General features: G+C 40.0%; 1 protein-coding gene across 3 annotated transcripts in view; it reads right to left on the bottom strand.

Moving 5' to 3' along the window:
- The window catches only part of abcc12 (ATP-binding cassette, sub-family C (CFTR/MRP), member 12), a 40,406-nt gene extending 26,822 nt beyond the window's left edge, over positions 1 to 13,584 (bottom strand). The window contains exons 1-5 of one of the 3 annotated variants that reach the window (XM_049602280.1): positions 13,464 to 13,584; positions 1,786 to 1,842; positions 1,386 to 1,537; positions 1,075 to 1,221; positions 682 to 829 (exon numbers count right to left, since the gene is read on the bottom strand). In XM_049602280.1, coding sequence (XP_049458237.1) covers positions 682 to 829; positions 1,075 to 1,221; positions 1,386 to 1,537; positions 1,786 to 1,836 — 498 coding nt within the window. In that variant the 5' untranslated portion in view covers positions 1,837 to 1,842; positions 13,464 to 13,584. The remainder of the gene's footprint in view (positions 1 to 681; positions 830 to 1,074; positions 1,222 to 1,385; positions 1,538 to 1,785; positions 1,843 to 13,463) is intronic. The other 2 variants (XM_049602287.1, XM_049602296.1) reach the window with 2 other exon arrangements.
- Between the last annotated feature and the right edge of the window lie 9,149 nt (positions 13,585 to 22,733).

Genomic DNA, 22,733 nt, shown 5'->3' with positions numbered 1-22,733 from the left:
CGTCATTAATGTTTACATCTTATGCTGTGACAAGCAGGAGCCTCTCATTCATAAGTAGATGCATGCTTCCTTCTGCATGGTGATACGGCTGGCAGGTGTAGTTTGGTATTCAAAGTTCAATTAACATGCACATTCTCACTGGTTTTTTTTTGTGGTGCTGGGAGTTAATCCCCTTGGACTTGTACTTTTAAAGAAAAGATGACTCCTGCACTCACTTTTACTCTGCTTTATTTATTCGTCAACGTTTCAGTCAAAGTTTTTGGTACAAAGAAAATAGCTCCTGCATGAAACTGCACAACAAGGTTTGTGTATTATCTTGAGAAACAGGGTCACGATTTCTGGAAAAAGACATTGTTGTTAAGTTTTCAAATGCATTTTTGGTGCTTTGTGTGCGTTGTCTAGTTTAATTATATTCAAGAGAAGACGTACATGTCTACAGCCAATATCTCCAACACTCAACAACTCAACAAAACAATCTAGACTTGTAAATAGCACTACAGGTAAGAGGAAAAATTTATATTTTGGATTTTGGGGTGAACTGTCCCTTTCAGAAAAAGATATGAATACTTTTTCTACTGCACTTACAATGAATGTGATATTGGGAATAACTTCAGGGAGGGCCACTGGATGTGGCCAATAGGGGAAGAACAGGTACTTTTTATTGTAATCAAACACAATTACCGGGCCTATAAACATTGACGCCATGGCAAGGACACCAGCAAAGGTAGACAAAATCAGTCTGGTTCTTTGAAAGCGAAGGATCACTCGAAGCAGAGAGGCCTTCTCCAGGCCCACCTTTACCACTTCTTCCTCCCAGAGCCTGAGGAGCCTGTGCACAATGCATGGAATCAGCCATGTCAATGTATCACTGAGGTTAACCATTAACACCAATGAAATGTACATCATACAGTCACTGTTGTTTAATTTCCTAGCATTTTCATGATTCCTTGCAGATATGAGTTTTACCAACTAGGTATGTCATGCGTCATGTCTAAAATTTCCTGTACTGTACACACATCAAAGGACTTTAGAGAAATGTGGGGCCACCATGAATGAGCAAAAAGAGAGTCAGACCTTTCTCCGCTTGTTTCGGCCACATCCAAAGGAGACAGTGTGAGAGAGCTGATGTCCAACCTATTCCTGAACATGGCCCACATTGTAGAGGTCATCCAGGTAAAGGTCGCAAAGGACAGGAAGCCTGCACTGTCCAGAGGGTGCGATCTAGACATGAAAACATCAATATGCAGTGAGTGAAAATACAGAGTAGCCACAGCCAATAGAACTAGTGATAAACAGAATTAGTCTGTAATCAAGTTACATTAAAATTTTTCATTAAATTGTACAGTGCATCAAAACAGACAAAGAAAGTCATCTGTGACACTGACTGGGGTGAGGACCAGCGGAAGGGTTTGAGGGTCTGAAGGCTATGGTTGTATTTTCTGAAAAGGGAAGGGTTGGCTGCATTGCTGTTGCCCACATTTGTATGTTCTGGACTGGAGACCGCAGATTCAGATCTCTCTCGGAAAGCATCTTCTATCTTAAGGATCAGTGAAAGAATCAAGTGAAAACAGAGGTCATAGGGACAGAAAGACAGAGAAAGAGAGAGAGAGAAACTTTACACAATATTCAAGCTAAAGAGCCTCAAAACACTGATCAAACAAATCTGCAACAAAAACACAGGATGCAGGAGAAACAATGGGAGAGGAAAAGATCTCAGTCAGTGAAAGCAACATGTGAAGAGGCCAGGGGTGTTAGGGTGGAAGCTGCTGTTTGTTCTGTACTTACAAAAAAGACTCCTTGAGTATTGTTCTTCTCCAGTGAATAGTTGCTCTTCATTTTGCCCTGTAATGAGGGGCAGCAAGCATGTTAGGTCACTTTTTTATGAGCCAACAAGAGATTTCAAGTAGAAAATATACCTGAAGCCCAATTAACCAGGGACCGGTTGCACAAAACACCTTAAGTTTTATCCTTAAGTATAACAATTAAAGCTGAATTTCTCCTTAGCTGATGGACTTACAAAGATTTCCTTTGTTAAGGGAAAACACATTTAATGCATTGAAAGAGATTTTACAGTGGTAAAAGTTTCCATGGAGATTGTTTGCTTAAACTCATGCTTGTGATGCCTGTTGTTGTCTCACAAAGATGGCTTAGAGTTCGATCGTGAAAAAATGGCAGAAGAAAAGAAGACAAGGAAAACATGCTGGTCAGAAGAGGAAAAGATTATACTTCTGGAGGAATACAATCATAGAGAGCACATAATGCACAATAAATTGTATCCCCAAATACCAGAAGACAGAAAACAACTGTAGGAAGAATTGCAATGAAAATTGCTTAAGTCAAATCTATAGTGTAAAATTGAAAGCGTATCCGTTGGGTTCTCCTGGTCACAGGACACTCCTATTGGGGTGTATTAGTTCTAAACTCAGTCATGTTGCAGTTGAGACAGAGAGGTAGCTTGAGGGTTGTTTGTTTTTTTTTGTTTTTTTTTTACATTACTTTGGGTCTTAAGGCATTTTGTGCAACAGTCTAGGGATTCCTTAAGTATAAGACCAAGACAGGAAGAAAACCATAAAAACTTTTGAAGTCAACATTTTAATGAAATATTATATGAGTGTTTAGTGCAACCAATTTTATATAAACTTAAAACAGCATCTGGCTGAAGGCTGTGAGCATCTCTCATTCTGCTATATAGCATGTGTAATGTCATTATGATGAGTTTGAAGCTTCATATCACATCACAACACAATGAACATGTCATCAGAAGAGTTGCTGTAAGCATTCAGGTTGTTTTAGGATGTGTTACTGTACACATATAATATGATATGACAAGTAACAAGGCATTAAGTGTTGACAGATTCAGTTTAAAGCCCAAGTTTAAAGCCCAATCATAAAAACCCATAAGAACCAACCGAGAAACATACGTTTGATGGAAAGCCATGTAAAACCGTAAAACCATAACAGTACATATATGCAATAAAAACACATCACAAGCATGCAAAGCTTTATATCCACATCAAATAACCGAAGATAAAATATTAGATAACAGGCTATTTTAACCCACAAATGCCATCTAAGAATGCAGACAACCAAATACACAAAGTGCGAAATGCACCTCTGGCATCTAAGCACCACCACAACGAAAGAGATCAAATACTGCCATGAAATGTGAGCAAAAAACCCCAACCAAAATCCAACCTATTTAAGAACTATAACAGGATATATGGAGGATGTAGATGTAAATATAAACAAAGGTGGGCTCACTGTAGCTCCCTTAAGGGCAATTTATCAGCAAATCCACAAGTGATGTTTTGAACTGTTGCTCTACATACAAAGACGCCATCTTGAAATACCAACACTCTGTCTTATGTATTTGTGTTTAATATAACTTGTGGTTATCAACAGGTTTGTTTACTGGGATCAACACATGACCGTCATATGACCAGAACATTAGTATTCAAAGATGGCGTCCCTGTATGGATATACCGGTCTGAAGAAAACATCACTTGTGAATGTGCCAAAAAATTGCACTTAAAGAATAGTACGATTTTTTTTTTTTAAAGAATATCTTTATTATTAATTATGTGTCACATCTTATTCACATATACAAACACATTTTTTTTTTCACATTTATCCCCCTCTTCGAGAAAACCCCATTCCCCCGCCCCCCCTCCAAAGTTGAACATTCAGCACAGCAGTCAGTCAGTCACAAGCATGGTAGAATATCATATGGCAATAGTAACGACAAGAATTAATAATAATATAAAATGGAGAAATAAGTATACATTACAATAATTAAGAAATGATATAGAAAATAAACTAACAAATAAAAATAGTAAAACAGACAGAAACACCTCTCCTTTAACATTCAGCTGTTACTCCCTGGTCTGGGAAGCACCTTCCAAAATATGTTAGACATTCTAGGTCCTACATAATCGAGAAATGGGGTCCATATATGGTAAAATAAACCAATTTTCCCTCTGGACCAGTATGTCAGATATTCCATGGGTAAAAGGTCAAATATTACCTTATGCCAATCTAAAACTGTAGGTGGCTTATTTGAAATCCATTTCAGCAATATAGTTTTACGTGCAGCATATGTTAAAACATTCCACAGTTTCTGACAATGAAATCCTTTTATTCGTGGGTGTGGTAATCCCAACAACAAATACTGGGTCCAGGTCCAACTCCTTATTAAAAACCAAATCTAATTTCAAAGCCACTTCTACCCAAAAATCCTGGATATGCACACAGGTCCACACAGTATGTATAAAGCTACCAACTTCCTTATTACACTTCATACACAGAGCTGATTTCTTTGGGTCCATCTTATGTCTGAGTTCAGGTGATATCTGAAGGCGATGCAGTAATTTAAATTGTGATTCCTTTGCTCTATTACATATGGATATGTTGTTAGCATGCTCCCATATGTCCGCCTCCATAGCTTCGTCTATTATCACCCCAAGGTCCTGAGCCCATGTTTGCATAATTGTAATGTTAGCCTTATTGGACTTATAAAAGGCCTCATAGCATCGTCTTACTATAGCCTTACTGCTATGTATTTTGTACAGTAGTTGTTCAGTTGGTGACATTTCCAGAGTAAATTTATTCCGAATTGGATTCTGTATAAAGCTCCTGACTTGAAGGAATCTAAAAAAATGTGTGTGTGATAGTTTGTATTTCAATCTTAATTGGTCAAATGACATCATTCTGTCCCCTTCAAATAAGTCTTTCAAAGTTGTGATACCGGCACTTTCCCACAGAGCAAACCCATTATCTGTCATCCCTGGGAGAAAATCTGTATTTAATTGTAATTTGGCTAATTTAAGTCGTGGTCTTTTGCAGTTCCATATAAATGACCTAAACCAACCATTCACCGTCTTGATAGTATTATTGTTTAGCAGGACCGGGATCATTTGAAATTTGTAGAGCAGTCGAGGTAAAATATTCATCTTAATCAAAGAGATTCTTCCCAGCATTGAGAGCGGCAAGGAAGACCACCTCTGTAGGTCATCGTGGATGCGTTTAAGCAGAGGCTGAAAATTTGCTTTAAACATCCTTTGCAGCAGAGGAGTTATAAAAATACCTAGGTAAACAAAACCTTCTGTTGCCCACCTGAAGGGTGATAAGCTGGAGGGAAGGGAGTGGTGCACCTCACCCAATGGCATGGCCTCTGACTTACTGAAATTTATTTTATAACCCGAAAATTTACTAAACTCATTAATAACAGAAAGGACTGACATAATAGATATTTCCGGTTGCGTGATAAACAATAAAACATCATCAGCATACAAGGAAATCTTACGCTGTCTGTGATTAATCGATATACCATGAATAGTAGAGTGGGTTCTAATGGCTTCTGCCAGTGGCTCGATTGCAATCGCAAATAACAAAGGTGATAAGGGACCAATCATCCTCTAGAGCAAAGTAGGGAGAACATTTACCAGTCGTGATAACAGCCCCTAGTGGATTATGATAAAGCAACTTGACCCATTCAATAAATTCTTTACCTAAATCAAATTCCTTGAGTGTGAAAAACAAGAAATCCCATTCTATACGGTCGAATGCTTTTTCTGCATCCAGTGACACAACCATACCTTTAAGATTATTTTGCTGACACAGCTGAATAATGTTGAGTAACCTTCTAACATTATTACCTGAGTTCCTTCCAGTAATAAAACCTGTCTGATCATTATTAATGATAAATGGAAGAATTTTCTCTAGTCTTAAGGCTAGTATTTTAGATAAAATCTTGAAATCTAAATTTAGTAAACTGATAGGTCGGTAGGATGAACACAAATCCGCTGGTTTATGCTTCTTAAGAATCAGGCTAATGTTTGCTTCTGTAAGCGTTTTGGGAAGAGCTCTCTTCTCAAAGGAGTGATTAAACATGGCAAGTAAAGGTTTCACCAACAGCAGCTTAAAACGTTTACAAAAATCCGAGCTAAAGCCATCAGGACCTGGAGCCTTTCCTGATTGTAAAACACCAACTGCCTCAGTTACTTCTTCCAGTGTTATAGGTCCATTCAGTACTGTCTTTTGTTGGTCACTAGGTTTGGGCAGGTTGAGATTGGAGAAAAAGCCCTCCATGAGTCTAGAGACCTCTGTTGCTCACTTGTATATAACTTTTCATAGAATTCTGTAAAAACCTTATTTATGCCATTGCTATCCATTTTCACCTGCCCAGAGGCATCTTTAACTGAAGATATGTTCTGAGAATCAGATCTACACTTGACCAGGCTGGCTAAGTACTTGCTGGGTTTGTTACCAAATTCATATAGTTTTTGCCATGTGAATCTAATACTCTGCTCTGCCTTCTGAGTGAGCAGTGAGTTAAGCGTAGTTCTTGTGGTCAGAGTCGCTTTAAGATTAGCATCGGTAGGGTTCTGGTTATATGCCCTCTCACATTCAGATAGCTGTATCTCTAATTTACGTTGCTCTTCTTGACGCTTTCGTTTTGTGCTTTTTTCATAAGACATAATCAGACCTCGAGAATAAGCCTTACATGTCTCTCATTAAATAGAAGGAGATACATCAGGTGTGTTATTACAAGAAAAAAATATCTGAAACTCAGTCTGAGTTTGATCTCTGATCGGAGCATGGTCCGATATTGTAATGCTCCCAATCTCGCAGGATGAAACAGAACACAACATTGTTTTAGGGACGAACAAGTAGTCTATCCTAGAGCTACTTTTATGCACTCCAGAGAAGAATGTGAACTCTTTGTTGTTTGGATGTAACGCTCGCCACACATCCAAGTAGCCTAGTTCGTCACATACATCAGCTGTTGCTTGCGCCCGTTTAGTAGGGTTAGTTCCTTCAGCAGGTGATTGATCAATGTGAGGGTCTAATATGCAATTGAAGTCTCCACCAGCAATTGACTGAGCACGGCCCAGCTCCGCTAATTCTGAAAAAGCTTTTGTTATGAGATCAGGAGGATAACCCGGTGGGGCATAGACATTTAAAATAGAAATAATTTCGCTAAACAGGCGTCCTTTTATTGCAACATGTCTTCCTGCGTTATCCTTGGTACAAGACTCTAGCGTAAAAGGAAGCCGTTTGTTAATAAGGATGCAAACTCCTCTGCTATTGGACGTGAACGACAAAAAAAATACCTGTCCTACCCATTCTCGTTTAAGTTTTTCATGTTCTGTGTCTTTTAGATGTTTTTCCTGAAGTAGTGCTATATCAACCCCTTCTTTTTCTAGATATGTCAATATTTTTTTTCTTTTCACAGGATGATGTATCCCTCTAATATTCCATGTACATACCTGAAGTACAGAATTAGTCATGGTAGCTGAAAAAATTAAATATAGCAAGGGTCGGTCATTGCCTTAAGTCTGTATGCATTATACTATCCATAATCTAATTCCCTCCATGCGCCATACCTTGTGACCAGAAGAAAAAATAAATAAATAAAAAAATAAAAGAAACTCAAATTGCTGCTCTGTCTCCCAAACCCCTAGAATAAACCCCTGAACACAACTATATACACACAATCTCCCATGAACAAGTAAACTAATGGGACTCAAGATAAAGAGAAGAGTGGAGACCCCGACTTCAGAAGAGAAACCCTCACTAGGCCCTCTTAACCTTACTTCAGATGCGGCTATGATGTTCCTGAGTCCACAAGATCGAGTGCAGTCAATTATTTAAATCAGCCCTACATCCACTAAGCTGATGTTCCTCCATCACTTGTATTTTCCACACAGAATATTACACACAAAGAACAGGGATATCTCAGTCAGATAATGTGAGTAGTTGGTATCCATACCGTCAAAAAGTAAATATTATAAAGTCACAGAAAAAAAGGATAAGAAAAAAAACCTGTGCTACCACCCAGTGGTGACAGCAGGATACGCAGGTATGACAGGGCCTGTCAATCAAATGCTGCTACTTTCGGCCAACTCCGGCCATTTCCGGGCCATCTCGGTCATGTCCGACATCTGCCGGCTCCTCCGAATACCTTCACTTATGACCGGCAATGTGCAAATTTATGGCTGCATGCCGCGCTGGCCCCGTTTCCAAGATGAACTTCTGACATGAAACAGAAGGGCGAGAACAAACAACGAGACAAGAGTCCAAAAGCCCTTAACACGATAGTCTTAACGTTATACTGCTACTGCCAGTCTCTTACATTAGCTCTCCAGAACATTGAGCTTAGGCAGCAAACGCTACAGCAGCATGAACTATATTTTCGTTCGTCACAGGCCATGACTAAATTGTAAGATCTTAAGATCTTAATTACTCACACTTACTCGTCCGGTACAGTGCCTTCACCACCCAGTGTGTTTATATATGCCATAGCTTCTTCGGGCTTGGTAAAGGACTTGGTAGTGTTATTCACGGTGATCTTCAGAATTGCAGGATAATTTAGGCCATAGGTGTGTAGTCTGAGTGACTGGAGCCTCTTTCTGGCCTCGTCAAAAGCCTGACGTTTTCTCTGAGTTCCGCTGGAAAAGTCCTGGAAAAAAAAAAGATCCTGCTGTCCTCAAAACGAACAGCCTTCGCCCGCCTGGCCGCCTCCAGCACCCGGACCCGATCGCTGTAGTGGTGAAATCTTAGAATCATAGCGCGGGGGTAAGATCTTTTGGCCCCGACACCCGGTGCGCCCTTTCCAGCTTTATTTTCCCGTCCTTGGTGATCAGTGCCAAAACTTTGGGAAGCCACAACTCCATGAACTGTACGGCAGAGGAGCCCTCTGAAGATTCTGGCAGGCCGATTATTCTGAGGTTTTTACGTCTGCCTCGGTCCTCCTGGTCCTCCAGACGCTCCTGCAGCGAGACCACAGCTTTTTCCAGGCACGAGACACGTTGCTCCGTCTCGACATTTACATCCTCCACTTCGGAGATGCGTTGTTCAGCTTCCCCAACACGCTTGGTTGTGTCTTGCAGCTCTTTCAAAATGTCTCCAATCTTTTGCAGAAAAGAGTCAAACTTAGCTTCTATGACCTCGGATATATTTGCCGTGAGTGTGGCCATGGCTTTGGTCATTGCTGGGCTCAAAACTTCCGTCTCCTCAGTCTCTGCTCCGCCATCTTGTGCCCTCTCCGTGTTGCCAGCCGCAGCGTTCTTCTTCTCCTGTGTCTTTCTCGCGGTTTTCAAAGCCATTTTAACAAAAGCTTCACCCCAGAAGTGGCCCAGTGACGTCAGCTAAATTTCTACAAGAAATTTATCGAATTGGGCTGAGTTAAGCATCAGTATCAGGATATTTTTGCATCGACAATGCAGGAGCTCACACCGAACGCTGCTATTCGGTCCGCATTACCGGAAGTCTCTAGTACGGATTTTTTGAAGTGGGATTGTATGGGGCTCATATTAGAGAAGCAGCAGGAGTCTGACATGGAGGGTGGCTTTAGGTGGCTAAAATATGTAATACTTTGCTGAGCTGCCATGTTGGACTCTAGCCTGCTTCTCCAAACTGGGGGCGTGCCAACTGACATCTATTGTATGTAATAAACTGGCTATGGATAGTTACTTCATACAACCCCACTTCAAAAAATCTGGTCTGTCCCTTTAATAGAGCTACAGTGTGCTGATCTTTGATTATGTTTTTGGATTTGAGCGGCCACTACGCATTGGATAAAGATATAAATGGAACCAATGTCAGTGACGATGACATCAAGGTGTAGGTCCTTCCTTAACCTTGATGATCAATCATGTCAATCAAATAGTTCTCAAATTAACTGAATCAATATTATAGAAGAGTGGAAACTAACAAAGTTACATTACTTCATTTTTTTAACCTGTTTTTTTTTTTTAGCATAAAATGACAGCTTTTTTTTTGGTACTACTGTTTTCACGCTACTTTTGAAAGTCTGCCAAATGTCAACAAAAGCAGCCCAAATTTCATCTATCAGCCCAAATACTATTTGGGCTGATTTGTCCCCACCCAACATAACCAAAAGTTGCCCAACTGGGCAGAAACCTGCCCAATATGGCATCACTGAAGGCGTCACAAATTTGATAATGATTTGAAAAAATAGTTCATTCATTCATTCATTCATTCAATCATTCATCTTCTAACCGCTTCATCCTCTTGAGGGTTGTGGGGGGCTGGAGCCTATCCCAGCTGACATTGGGTGAGAGGCAGGGTACACCCTGGACAGGTTGCCATACTAAATAGTTTACTTGGTAAAATATCACAAATTACCCATATTGCATCAACACTTAAAGAGTCTTACTAACAACATGGTGCTATCAGAAAGTAAGAGTGTACTAACATTAGTAAGGCTCAGACAGAGGTGTAGGAATCATTCTGAACAGTGGTGTATGTCATAGAGTAAATGAAACACAGCCTTATTAAAATATATTCTGAGTGTTTATACTGGGTCTGCAGGACCTCTGTATACCACAACATTTGATACCACCTGAAATTACCATGTCAATGACTTACAGTTACCTCTATCTGCCTCTGACCTCCATTCGTATTCTGTCAAAGCTCTTACAGCCAAATGAAATGCACATCCATAAGACAAGTCCCTGTGCCCCTCAATAATGCATAGTAAATACACAAAGAGTTGAAAAAGCAATGTATTAATATGCATTTTAGTATATTGGATCACCTGTAACACCTGTATGTGTTATATTTTATGAGGATACATATACATATGTGGAAGACCTCAAAGGTCCGTGTATATTTTGATAGTTTGATGTTTCGTTTTCAAAATAAAACGGATTTACGGAAATACGGCCGTTTTTCCGTTTTTCGTACACCCGAGTACTCCTTTTTTTAAAATGCACTGAGGCTAACAGGAGGAGGCCATCCATCTATCTATCAAACTAATAATAATAATAATAATAATAATAATAAATGTTCCTAATTAATTAAAGATTCCTCATTATTTATTCTTGTTGGTAGACACATTTTGTTGAATTAAATCAACATGGCTTCACCACTCAGACAAACAGGTAGCAAAGGCGTTGTAGACACTCGGGGTGGCGCTGTTGCGCTGGTATTGACATCATATGTATCCTATCGTATAATTGATAAATGAATGATTATAATTTAATACACACAAGTCTATAAGTTCTACTACGTTTTCTTTGAACCAGCATCAGTCAACTGGGTCATATAAAGATGCCAGGGTAAAATTAATGAGTTTATAGTTGCCATCAGTGGTGGCTGTCCGTCTGTGAAATAGGTTCTGTTCTGGAACCGAAAACTCAGAGTTTCCTATCTCAGGGTAGATCAACTCAGAGTTCAGGGTTACTTTTAGAGTTTGTTGAACCTGCTTTGTGAAACGGACCTCGGGTCATATAAAGATGCCAGGGTAAAATTAATGAGTTTATAGTTGCCATCGGTGGTCCGTCTGTGAAATAGGTCCGGACTGTACATTTTGGAATACACGTTTACTGTCAGTTAAATTGAGGTCACATTACAGTTTACATTGCTTATAACGGCTGAGTAGTGTAGCAGTTAAAATACAGAAGTCATCACGGCCAGTTGGCCTCAAGGATTTTGACTCGGGAAAGGAGTCTCTGTCGCCGTTGTTATAGCAACCGATGACGCCCGGTGCAAAGCCGGGAGAAATGACTAGCAGTCGGATAAAATGATCGCCAAAGGACTAATAAAACACAATTTGTATTCCTTGCAGCTCCCATTGAATCGACCTCCACACACCTCTCGGTTGAAATGCAATGATTGATGAGACACAGAGCCTGCTGTTTTGAACCTCAAAGCATGTCTACTATTTGTGTAAACACTGCGCCACCCTGTGGCTAAACACCAAGTACACTAAAGCCATAACAAGTTCTCATTTTCTAATGATTAGCCTGTAAATAATGCCTCCAATAATGCCTGCTGCTGATAATAATCGCAATACTAACAGGCCACTAGCCTATTGACCGGGACCTCTGTGACTTAACGTTATAGATGCTCAGGGAACGTAAGGTTTTTCCACAAAATGCATTCACGCACTCAAGCTTAAATGACAATTATATGCCTATCGCATTCTTCCAAACAACCAGCTCTTATACTTTCACAGTAGTAAAATAAATATGAACCATATGGTTTAGAAAGAGAGCGGTAGCCTGTAATATAAGAAGTTAGCAGTTAGCACGCTAAAGTTTTATTTTGAAGTTCTTACACTTAACTTCCGCTTCCCGTGGGTCGTTGTCACCGGTAAAAAAAAAAAAAAAAAAAAAAAATAATAATAATTTGCAGAAATCAAAATTGGGCCGTTTTGTCGATTTGGTTTTTCCGTTTTTCGTTTTGAAACGTTTTTCCGTTTTTCTCAAAACGAAAAACGGAAAAACGGCCGTATTTCCGTAAATCCGTTTTATTTTGAAAACGAAACATCAAACTATCAAAATATACACGGACCCACGGACCCTCAAAGACCACCAACTGCTAAACCAACACAAAACCACAACCAACAACAAATCTAAGGAGTTCACTCCTGCAGCACAAAAGATGCAAGAGGTGAGAAGCAATATATTAGTTAGTTAGTTATTCAATTGAGTTAAATCAGACCCAACATAATTACATATTTGAGCTAAATCATAAAACAATTAAATATACTTAATGCACACAGCTATTCAAAAAACTGGGATAATCTGTTACATTGATGATTTTCTTCTTTCCTTCCATAACAAAACTTTTGAATTATCACAACGGTATGATTTAGACATCAAATGAATTGAATTTGTTTTCCAGTTGAGCAAAGAGTAAGTGACCCTATGGGCTCTAAAAATTTTTGGGGGAACATTTTCCCTCTGCAGTCCACTCAGTGGTTAGATTGGATAGGTTTAAACTGTGATTTGTTAGTCTATAGTATGTTCAGCTGATATTCCCTTATTAAATTCCAACATGACTAACCCTAGACTAACCTTCTGTTCTCTATTGTGAGGACTGAAGAATAGTTTTGCTACAGTAACACCTTGCCTGTTATTTCAAATTTGTCATAGGCATTATTGTGCACTTGACACCAAAACAAGAAGCTGTTCATTTTAAATTTGCACACAATTTGATGCTATGATTCCAAATAATTTTACCAATGGCTGATTTCTTCTATTCTTACTAGACTGTAGCTCAGAGGGATCTTTGTCCCTTTCTGCCTTTACAATTTTCAGTCTGGTCAAGCCATTTACAAAACAAACCCTTCATACAAAACAACATATAATTGTAAGAAGGACTTTCTACAACCTAAAAGTATGATAGACCATTCAAACACACAGAGCAGTCCTCTCACACATCACACTGGACCCAATCAAGCTTTTGTGGCAAGATTCCAAGCTACTGAATGGCAACATATGTTAATAAAGAACCTGCTCAAAATAAGCTAAACTCAGAATAAACAACAACAAACAACATCCAGCACTAGATCTTAAACAAAATAACACAACCAAAGCCTAAACTGATAGAACTGAGCTAAAATACAAAGACTGAAAAAGGTGAACAACCAACACTGATCAAAACTCATTTAATGTTGAGTGACAGTGTAAAGTAGTGAAATGAAACAATACCTCTGTGTAGAGGACAAGGAAGACTCACTGCGGCTTGTTGATACTGAATCCAAAACCAGCACTGGAGCTACATTATATAACCCACTTTTATGAAGATCAAAGGTTGGTGTGTTCAGAGGTAAACGTGTCTCCTGACTCCTTGGAGGGCAATTGTGTGGTCAACCTGCCAAAACCAATCAGATGAGATGGAATGTCAATGATTGTTCCTGGTAAGGACAGTGTGGTGCTCCAGGATATTAACTGACTGAGAGGAGGGACAACATGACTGTGTTGAGACCCAGTGAATGTAGAATGTTGAATTCCTCCCAAAACCTAAATCTGTCCAATATGTTAAAATGACAAGTAGGATTTTGGAGACGAGTCAGGCCAAGCTCTCAGACATTTCTAACAGGCAGATTCTTAGAAGGGTTACAGCTATGGTGGACTGTCCTGACCATCCCCTGAATTCTTGTACATGTGTACCCTGTTTGGTAAGAACTGTCAACAATGGTCATTGATGGGGTATTTTGTATTCTCCTTTAATGTTTTTATGTTAACCCTGACTCCTCTAGGGCAGGGGTCAGCAACCTTTACTACCAGAAGAGCCATTTTTGGTTCAAAAAAATTGATTCTGTCTGGAGCTGCAAAACATATTTGAGCTTCTAATGACAGTAACATAGCCTTGTTAAGTTTAAACTAGCTTATCAACATTACTCATAAGTTTAATTATTAATATGTTTTAACATTAGGTGGCTACTCTAAGTATTTATGAATATTTGGTACCTTGCGGCGACAGTAAACAAATCTGTCTATGCACTATTAGATTCAATATTTTCCTCCCACACTTTTTCTTTCTGGATTTGGAATCCACAGCTAGCTTTGCTACGGAGACTCAAGACAAGCCACTGCATATGATGTTCAGAAAATTTAGAGAAAAGGCGCCAGGCCGTTGACATAGTTGTGACTCAAGTTTCAGTTGACAAAATGTCAAACATTTTTTAAATGTGTTGTAGGCCTATAGGTTGCATATTTTTACAACTGGATAATGTAAGAATCACATTAGGCCTTCAAGAATGACAAATGAAAATCAAAATGTAAAAAAAATAACTTTGATTAATTTCCATGTAGCTGAATTTTTGGTCAAAGACATAGGGGGGAGTTGGAGAGAGGTTAAAGAGCCACATGTGGCTCTGAAGCCACAGGTTGCCTACCACTGCCCTAAAAGGACAATAGCCTTGACCTTGAACCCTTACAGTATCTGTCACACGCCTCCTGGACTGACTAAACACTTCCGCCCTCATTTTTTCATTGGCTTACAGCCATGTTTAAGGGAGTTGTGTGTTTAAAGAGGCACTCCACTGAGGTAACATGTCAAAGCCAATTTACTCGACAATAAGTAGCCCGATACAGGTTCTAACTCTGAAATAGCTGTGCATGTAAATGTTTGACCCTGCAGTCAAACCACTGTGGTGTAAGTCAACTATTTAGGGCTTCAACTAACAATTATTTGTTAATTTACTGATTCATGTCTGGATCCATCAATTAACTGTTTGGTCTATGGAATGTCAGCAACTAACATAATAAACAAATAAGATCTTAAATATGTTATATCTAGCTATATCAAAATAATTTGGCCATTCGTTTATTGTCAGTCAAGAAATCAATTAATTCGTCGTGTCAGCTCGACTATTGTTCTGCACCTGTAGACAATGTGTTTACAGAGCTTGGTGAGGCATGTATTGGAATTTTTGATATAAGTTAGGTTGCTTGTTTTGTGTTGGGTCCATTCTTTTCTCAATGAATGCAATGGCAAAATGCAAAATGTCTCATGTCCACTCAATATCAACACATATTATTAGCCTGTTCTGTCCTCTAGTGGCTTGAATCCCTCATAACACTGAACTTGTCAACACTTAGCTAATTTAACAGACAATCATACCCACTGATTTATAGGTATTGGAATGATTAGAGGTGACATTTAGGTCCAGCAGTAACAAGCCTACAGCACAATTAATTTACAGACAACCCTAAAATAGTCATGTTTATTTGAAAATAAGAGTGAAATTGACACATTCTGTTTTGTTTATTGCTAGACTCTTTTAGATTCTCCTTTTAAGAAGTCTGTCTCCCTATTTTAGGTTGTTTTGCAGTGCAGGCAGTTGCTGCCAATGCCCGAACAGCAACTTTCTCTGCAGGATATTCTACCATTGAATCAGGCTTCACTATCTGAAGGCTTTTGTAAAACAGCCAACAGGAACAGCCCCTCCCTGAAATGACCTCTGATTTGTCTCTGATCATGGGTTACATTTTCTAAAGTCTAAGATCAGAGCCAAGGGGAGGTACAGAAGGCTAGTGTTCTCTCATTCAATTTAATTTACAATATGCTCAGCGTTTATTATGGGATTTTTGCCCAATAATTCCAAAATGAAACAGCTTACCTCAAGTTATGAAAAATTACAAATAATGAATTTTGAAAGTTTTAATCTGACAGACTGTCTTCTGAATACCAGACAGAGTGCTGCATTTAAAGCACACACTGCTGAGAGTGCAAATATAATTTTGAAGATTTACAATTTTGAATCTGTCTTGCTCTTTGAATTAAAAAAAATAGGCCCATTATCATTGTTATTATTGATAGTAACATTAAGCACTGAGTGCTTCACATGAAAATACATACATAACAGACATAGAACAGACAAGGCAATTGGAAAACTATAAATCATGAAATCAAGTAAGATTTTAAAGAGTTGTAGCAGCGTCAAGCGTAAACTGTCAATCACTGTGCATTCACACCAAAAGCGTCATGAGCGTCATAAGCGGCCGGCAGCCATTCATTTTCAATGTACGCTTGCTACAAAGGGCGTCAGGGTTGTCGGCTGCAGCGAGCGGCGCGATGCCAGCGACCAGAGCGTCAAGTAGAAGTTGAGAGAAGCTGAACTTTATGCAAATGAGCAGCACCGCTGCCAAAGCAGCAGCCAATTGCAGACCGGGATTCGGGTACGGAGGTCTGGGCTTTCCCGGAGCTGTACGAGCCGGTGAAATTCACCGTGGAGTTGCCGGGTTTGCAGGACTCTGTGGACCCAGACGGCCCGACGGCTCCGGTCCCTGTGTTTCCTCAGCAAATATGCCGATGCAGTACAAAGCAGGCTTCCGAAAGTGCGATTAAAGAGCTCCCACTTATTTACCACCAATTACATTTCTCAGTGGTCCTACGTGCCAACAGGAGAGTAAAATCATAATTATAAAGGACTCTATATTGACTGTGTTTATTTGCGTTATTTTAATTGTGTAATGAAAGTCATGGATAATGCAAAGTGAAGACATATATGATATATTTGTTCATCCTTGTAAAGTGAACAGCCGTGTCAGCCTTGATGGACACATCTGCAGCAGCCGGCCCCGCCCCTTTGGCCGCTGCAAGCGCCTGCTGGAGCTGCTGCCGAGCAGCGCGATGCCAGCGACCTGAGCGACCGCTGGCGCTCAGGTCGCTTTTGGTGTGAATGTACCATCACACCAAAAGCATCATGAGCGTCATAAGCGGCCGGCAGTCATTCATTTTCAATGTACGCTTGCTACGAAGGGCGTCTGGAGCGTCGGCAGCTGCGAGCAGCGCGATGCCAGCGACCGGAGCGTCACTGTGAAGTTGAGAGAAGCTCAACTTTATGCAAATAAGCAGCGATGCCGCTGAAGCAGCAACGAGCAGCAGCCAATTGCAGACCGTGAATATTCTCAAGGCGGGACAGTGAAAGAAAGAAAGAAAGAAAGAAAGAAAGAAAGAAAGAAAGAAAGAAAGATCTTCTGCAGCAAGCAGAAAGCCCTTGGCAGCCTTCTGCAGCCTTCTGCAAGCCCTGCCAGAGCTGCCAGGCAGCGCAATGCCAGCAACCAGAGCAACCGCTGGCGCTCATGACACTTTTGGTGTGAATGCACAGTATAGAAAGCAAAACGTAAAAATTTTCAGACCTGTATCAGGAAAGTCAGAGCTAGTTAAAGGCTAAAATTAACTGTATACGTTTTAGCTTTCTTTTACAAATATCTAACGAGCTAGCTTCCCTGATATCTACAGTATAGGTGTGTTCCCTAGCTTTGGGGCTGCATCCCGAATCTTCGTCCAGCTGTTGCTGGATCAATGCTAAAATCTTCTCCATTCTGTTGAATTCTAATGCTTCATTTCCACTGCATGGTTTGGCTCAACTCCACTCTACTTGACTCATTTTTGGTACCAGGTGTTTTCTTCATTTTGCTTCTCATTGTAGATGGGACTTTAAGCTGACCATCGCTGCATGAAACTGTCGTGACATCATCTTCAACGTGACACAGTGCACATTGCTCCATCCAGTAATTTTAAAAATGCAGTTGCTGTTGATGGTATCTTGGCTATTTAAAAATGTGGGTTTGTTTCTCATGTCCCATGAGTTATAATTCTCTCTGACCAATCAGTGGTGTTTTAACTCCACCTTGTAGTACTGGCTTAGCTCATTTGGAACCTACTGAGGTGGTACCAAAAAAAGAACCAGGTTCTACCCATAACTTTTGCCAATGGAAAACAAACAAAAAAATGTTGGTACCATGCTGTTGAAATGAAACTTGTGCTGCTGTATTGATGCCGGAAATGTAAATACATATGTTTATTTATATATTCATACCATATATAGGCCTACATGCATGGAGGTTGCAGATAAAAAGCAGTCTCTTTGATATTCCTTTTTTATTGCTAGTTGTTAAAACACATGTGAAAATGTTTCTTGCGAATGATGCTGTGTCTGAGAGGCTCAGTGCCATAATTTGGCTTTTCTGATTCCTTGGAAAGCTGCAGGTTTTGCCATTGTGTCAGGTATTAGGAGTATCCATTATAGGTGTCTGAGGCACTGCACTGCTGTCATGCTGGTCTGTGTTCATCAGCAGGGATTTGTGGTACGTCTCTGCGTAGACAGTACTCTGCCTTGTGGTATCAGTCTAATTCACCTTTGTGGTAGTGCCACAGAGATGATGTTATGGTGTCTCAGTCACAGAAAAATCCGTTATGTGTTGGTTATGTCTGTATTTGGTAGGGAGTGCTCTAACTACTATGAAGCCACTGGTTTCACTACCTTCAACAATTATTCCTATAAAAACTTTCAAAAAGTAAAACTTTGAGTCACTTCCATTTACAACTATAATGTGTTATGAGGGCATTTATAGTGAATTATAATGCTTTTGTGTCAAGTGCTCTTGACTAGTTATAAACTAGAGGTTGACTGACAGGGGTTATAATGCATTGTGAATACCTGTGCTCACCTATACACACCTCAACAATCAACTGTAGTAAGGTCTCATAGTATGCTATAATAGTCCATGCAGTATCACAAGTATTCATTGTATGTGTAAAGTAAGGTGAAGTACTTGTTGCATCTATAATAATGCATGCTTCTTCATAACATTTCATTGTTGATGTTAAGTGTGATGCATTTTCATGTGTTTAAAAGAATCTGTGCTGCCTCATATATATTAGGTAATAATATTCTATTATACACCAGAATACTTTGATAAAGACTTTGAAAAGACTAAAGTCTGACATCCTCTCATGCTTAAAGACAATGGGTCTCAGAAGCAGAAGCAGAAGGAATTTGTGTGTAAACTGTTCGCAGACGGAAATTTACGTGCATGTCCACATTCATCAATATTTTAGTAGCTCCGATCTTTTCGTAGCTACTAACAAAATCTACTCCTGCTCCTGACCACTCGTAGTGCTTGTGTAAATGTAGTAAAGCACATAAATATTGCTTGTCACTACTGGAAATTACAATTTTAATTCGTATTGCGCTCTGTTATGTACACAATACACAGATGCCTTTGAAACACGTAATCTAAACATGACAAAATATTAAAAATATAACACATTTAGTTAAATTAGTTGGCAATTAGCAGGTTTAAGATCCAGATTAGGTTCATGATTGTGAATTATCTATGTAAATCGACTCAATAGATTACACGTTCTTTCTACATGTTGAATGACGATAATAAAAATATCCGTAAGGACAGCTGGATCACAGCCTCTGTGGCCTCGGTGCCTGGGTTCAGCAGAGGCAGCACGAAGGAGCACGCGCCAGCTGAAACAATTATTTGAGACAACACGTTTTTTTTGTGTGTGGCTTTTTGATCATTTGAATGAATAAATCTGGTTTGAAAAATGCTTAATTTATATTGTATAAAACAGAGCTTTAGGCTATTAAGATTCAAATAATTTGAAGACGATACATACAAAACTGCTGAAGGCTATATGTTATCCGTATCATTTGTTAAAATAAATGTTAAATAGCTCTACATTCTGACAGCCATCACTGATTTAGAGTTTATCCATTACGCACAAAACTTTCTAGTTTCCCGTTCCCACTTCATTCAAAACCCCACAAATGAATCTTCTGTTTGTTTGGTGACCGCTGTACTTCTGTGTGTGCTTATGCATTTCATTGCCTCTAGTTTCATATCAAACCATTTACGCTTCACCTCTGACATGGTTCTTTGTACTATGGAGACAACATTAACAGCATCTGTTACCTCCCTCCAGGTCTGCGCTTTGCCTGTCCCTGTCACACCACTGCTAACTGAAGAAAATAAAATGTTTTTTCTTAAGTCCACTTCAAAATTCTTTTGTCTTTCTCTCCCTTTCTTTCTTTGCGCCATGACTGACAGGTCGACTGGATGCACCTACACCTCCTTATATGGTGGTCATTGGCTATTCATGGGCGGGGATTTTCTGCTGATTAGCGGGAGCGCGCTGTCACTTTACGATGGATTGGCATTTATGATCATACACACGTGTTTACGATCAAATCTGAGGGCCGAATTCACAAAGAATGAACTGCGGCTGCTGATAGCACCTTGAAATGCACTTCACTTCCACCCGCAGTTTGCGGCATCTTAACGTCCTATTCACAAAGGATATTGTGCTAATGATATACCAGCGCAAACGCGCCCACAAAGTTTGGCAGCTGAGTGCAGTTTGCCCCTGATTGCAATTAGCCACACATGGCAAAGTATAGCCTAAATGCTGGCTTTGCGCCAAGAACACCGTGGCAGAACAATGGCAGCTAGGAAGAGAAAGATGAAATTTTCAGAACGCGAGCTTGAGGTCCTCCTGACCAAGGAGGTGCGAACCTATTCCTCAAAACTCCAGGCAAGAAATACAATGGCCGGAGAAAGAAACCGTATTTGGGATTTGATATCCCAGTCTGTGAGTTCCATAGGAGTTTTCAAACGCACGCCATTGGAATGTAAAAGACGATGGCATGATTTGAAGCGGGGGACCAAAGAAAAATTATCATATAATGCCTCACAAGCTGCACAAGCATGTGGCTATTAGCGCTGTGGCTAACTAGACTTTGTTTGGCAAAGTACTGAATACTGTATACCCTCATGTAGCTAGTGATATCTGCTGGTGAGTCAGTCTAACAGTGTCGGATGGGTTGAGGCTGTGGATTTGACCAAGTTTGACCACTTTATCACTATGCCCTCTCACTTGTAGCTGTTTTTTTCGTTATCTTTTGAATTTAATATGAATTATGGAACCGTTTTTGTTCATGTTTGTTTCCCCCGTTTTGTAAAATAAAATATTGAAAGCTGCTTTTGAAGTGCGTGACACAAGTGCGTTTTGAGAATGACCGCAGACTGTCACCTGTTCAACGCATCAGTATCTTCGGATGCCATTAAAGTAATAATGATTATAATAATAATGTCAAAATATTATTTACAGACTGATTTAACAGACAATCACTGCTGCCACGATCACTGGAAAGTCTGGGCGAGAGGCTTCCACAGAGGAGCGCCCAGTTTGCACCAGCTTTCTAAAGATGTTATTTACTTCACTCAAACTGCGTGTGGCTATTAGCGCTGGTGTTAGTGAATTAGACGTTGTTTATCAATGAGGCTCATTTGCATAGAAAGGGGCCATTTTTGCACCAAATGTATGTATATTACCTCATTTAAATACCTGCAAATAACACCGGAGCACCGAGACGCAATCTGCTTGGCAGCACAGTTAGTGGAGCATTTCACCCTCTGCGCGTGCTTTGTGAATTAGACCGTATCTGTTTGCTCCATTTTTACCGGTTTAGCGGCCGCAAATGCCACGCAATCCTTTTGTGAATTCAGCCCTGAGTTTCCCGCGGTGTTCCTGAATCCGGAGTAGGTTTTTAGTAGCGTAGGCTTTTATGTGCAAATCTACACATAAAAAGATGCAGAAAAATTGGTCCATGCTTTTGTTACCTCAAGGCTGGATTACTGTAACTCTCTATTATCAGGTAGCTCTAGTAAGTCTTTAAAAACTCTCCAGCGAATTCAGAATGCAGCAGCACGAGTACTGACAGGAACTAAGAAACGAGATCATATTTCTCCTGTTTTAGCTTCTCTGCACTGGCTCCCTGTAAAATCCAGAATTGAATTTAAAATCCTACTGTTAACTTATAAAGCTCTAAATGGTCAAGCTCTGTCATATCTTAGAGAGTTCATAGTGCCATATTATCCCACCAGAACACTGCGCTCGGAGAATGCAGGGTTACTCGTGGTCCCTAAAGTCTCCAAAAGTAGATCCGAGGGCTGTACTACGAAGGAAGCTCAACAGAGCCAGGCTTTCTTTGCATGTTCAGGATCGACAAAGTCTAAAGCCGCAATCAAAGATAATTGGTATCACGACGGCGGTTATCAACTTGATTTGTTAACCACGGCTCTCTTCTTAAGGCTTTGTGCGCGTTCACATAAAAGGGGGCGTTTGGAGCGTCATTTGACTCAACGTCCGCACAAAATGGATAGAGCGCGAGCTGCGTATTTCAGTCAGGAGGAGCAGGTGGAGATCATACAGGGATATGAAAAATATAAGACAATAATAACCGCTAAAAGCAACACGGTGTCAGCAAATAAAGCCAGAGAGGAATGCTGGCAGAAAATTGCTGACCGCGTCAATGCGTAAGATAACACTTAATTCTAAGAACCTGTTGTTAATTCTCACTGCTGGACATTGTCAGTCTCAAATATCAGATGCATGTTTAATATGATGTGCATTCAGTCTGACACTGTCCAAAATTCAGGGAGACGTTAAAATCAGTTTAATCTGTGGCCACTGCAAAGTGAAATAATGTCATGAGTGATTATCATCTGTGATAAATACCAATAGATTAATGAATACATTATTCCTCAGCTGTGGTACCAACACCGTCAGGCGGACGTGGCAGCAAATCCGCACCAAGCATAAAAACATCATTCAGAGTGGTATGTAACCGCTTCATTGTGTTCTCCACAGTGTGTAGTTAATATACTGTG

Source organism: Epinephelus fuscoguttatus, linkage group LG2 (genome assembly GCF_011397635.1).
Source record: "Epinephelus fuscoguttatus linkage group LG2, E.fuscoguttatus.final_Chr_v1".
In the NCBI taxonomy this organism is placed as follows: domain Eukaryota; kingdom Metazoa; phylum Chordata; class Actinopteri; order Perciformes; family Serranidae; genus Epinephelus; species Epinephelus fuscoguttatus.
Note: the sequence above shows the minus strand (reverse complement) of the source record. Positions and strands in the feature narration are given on the sequence as shown.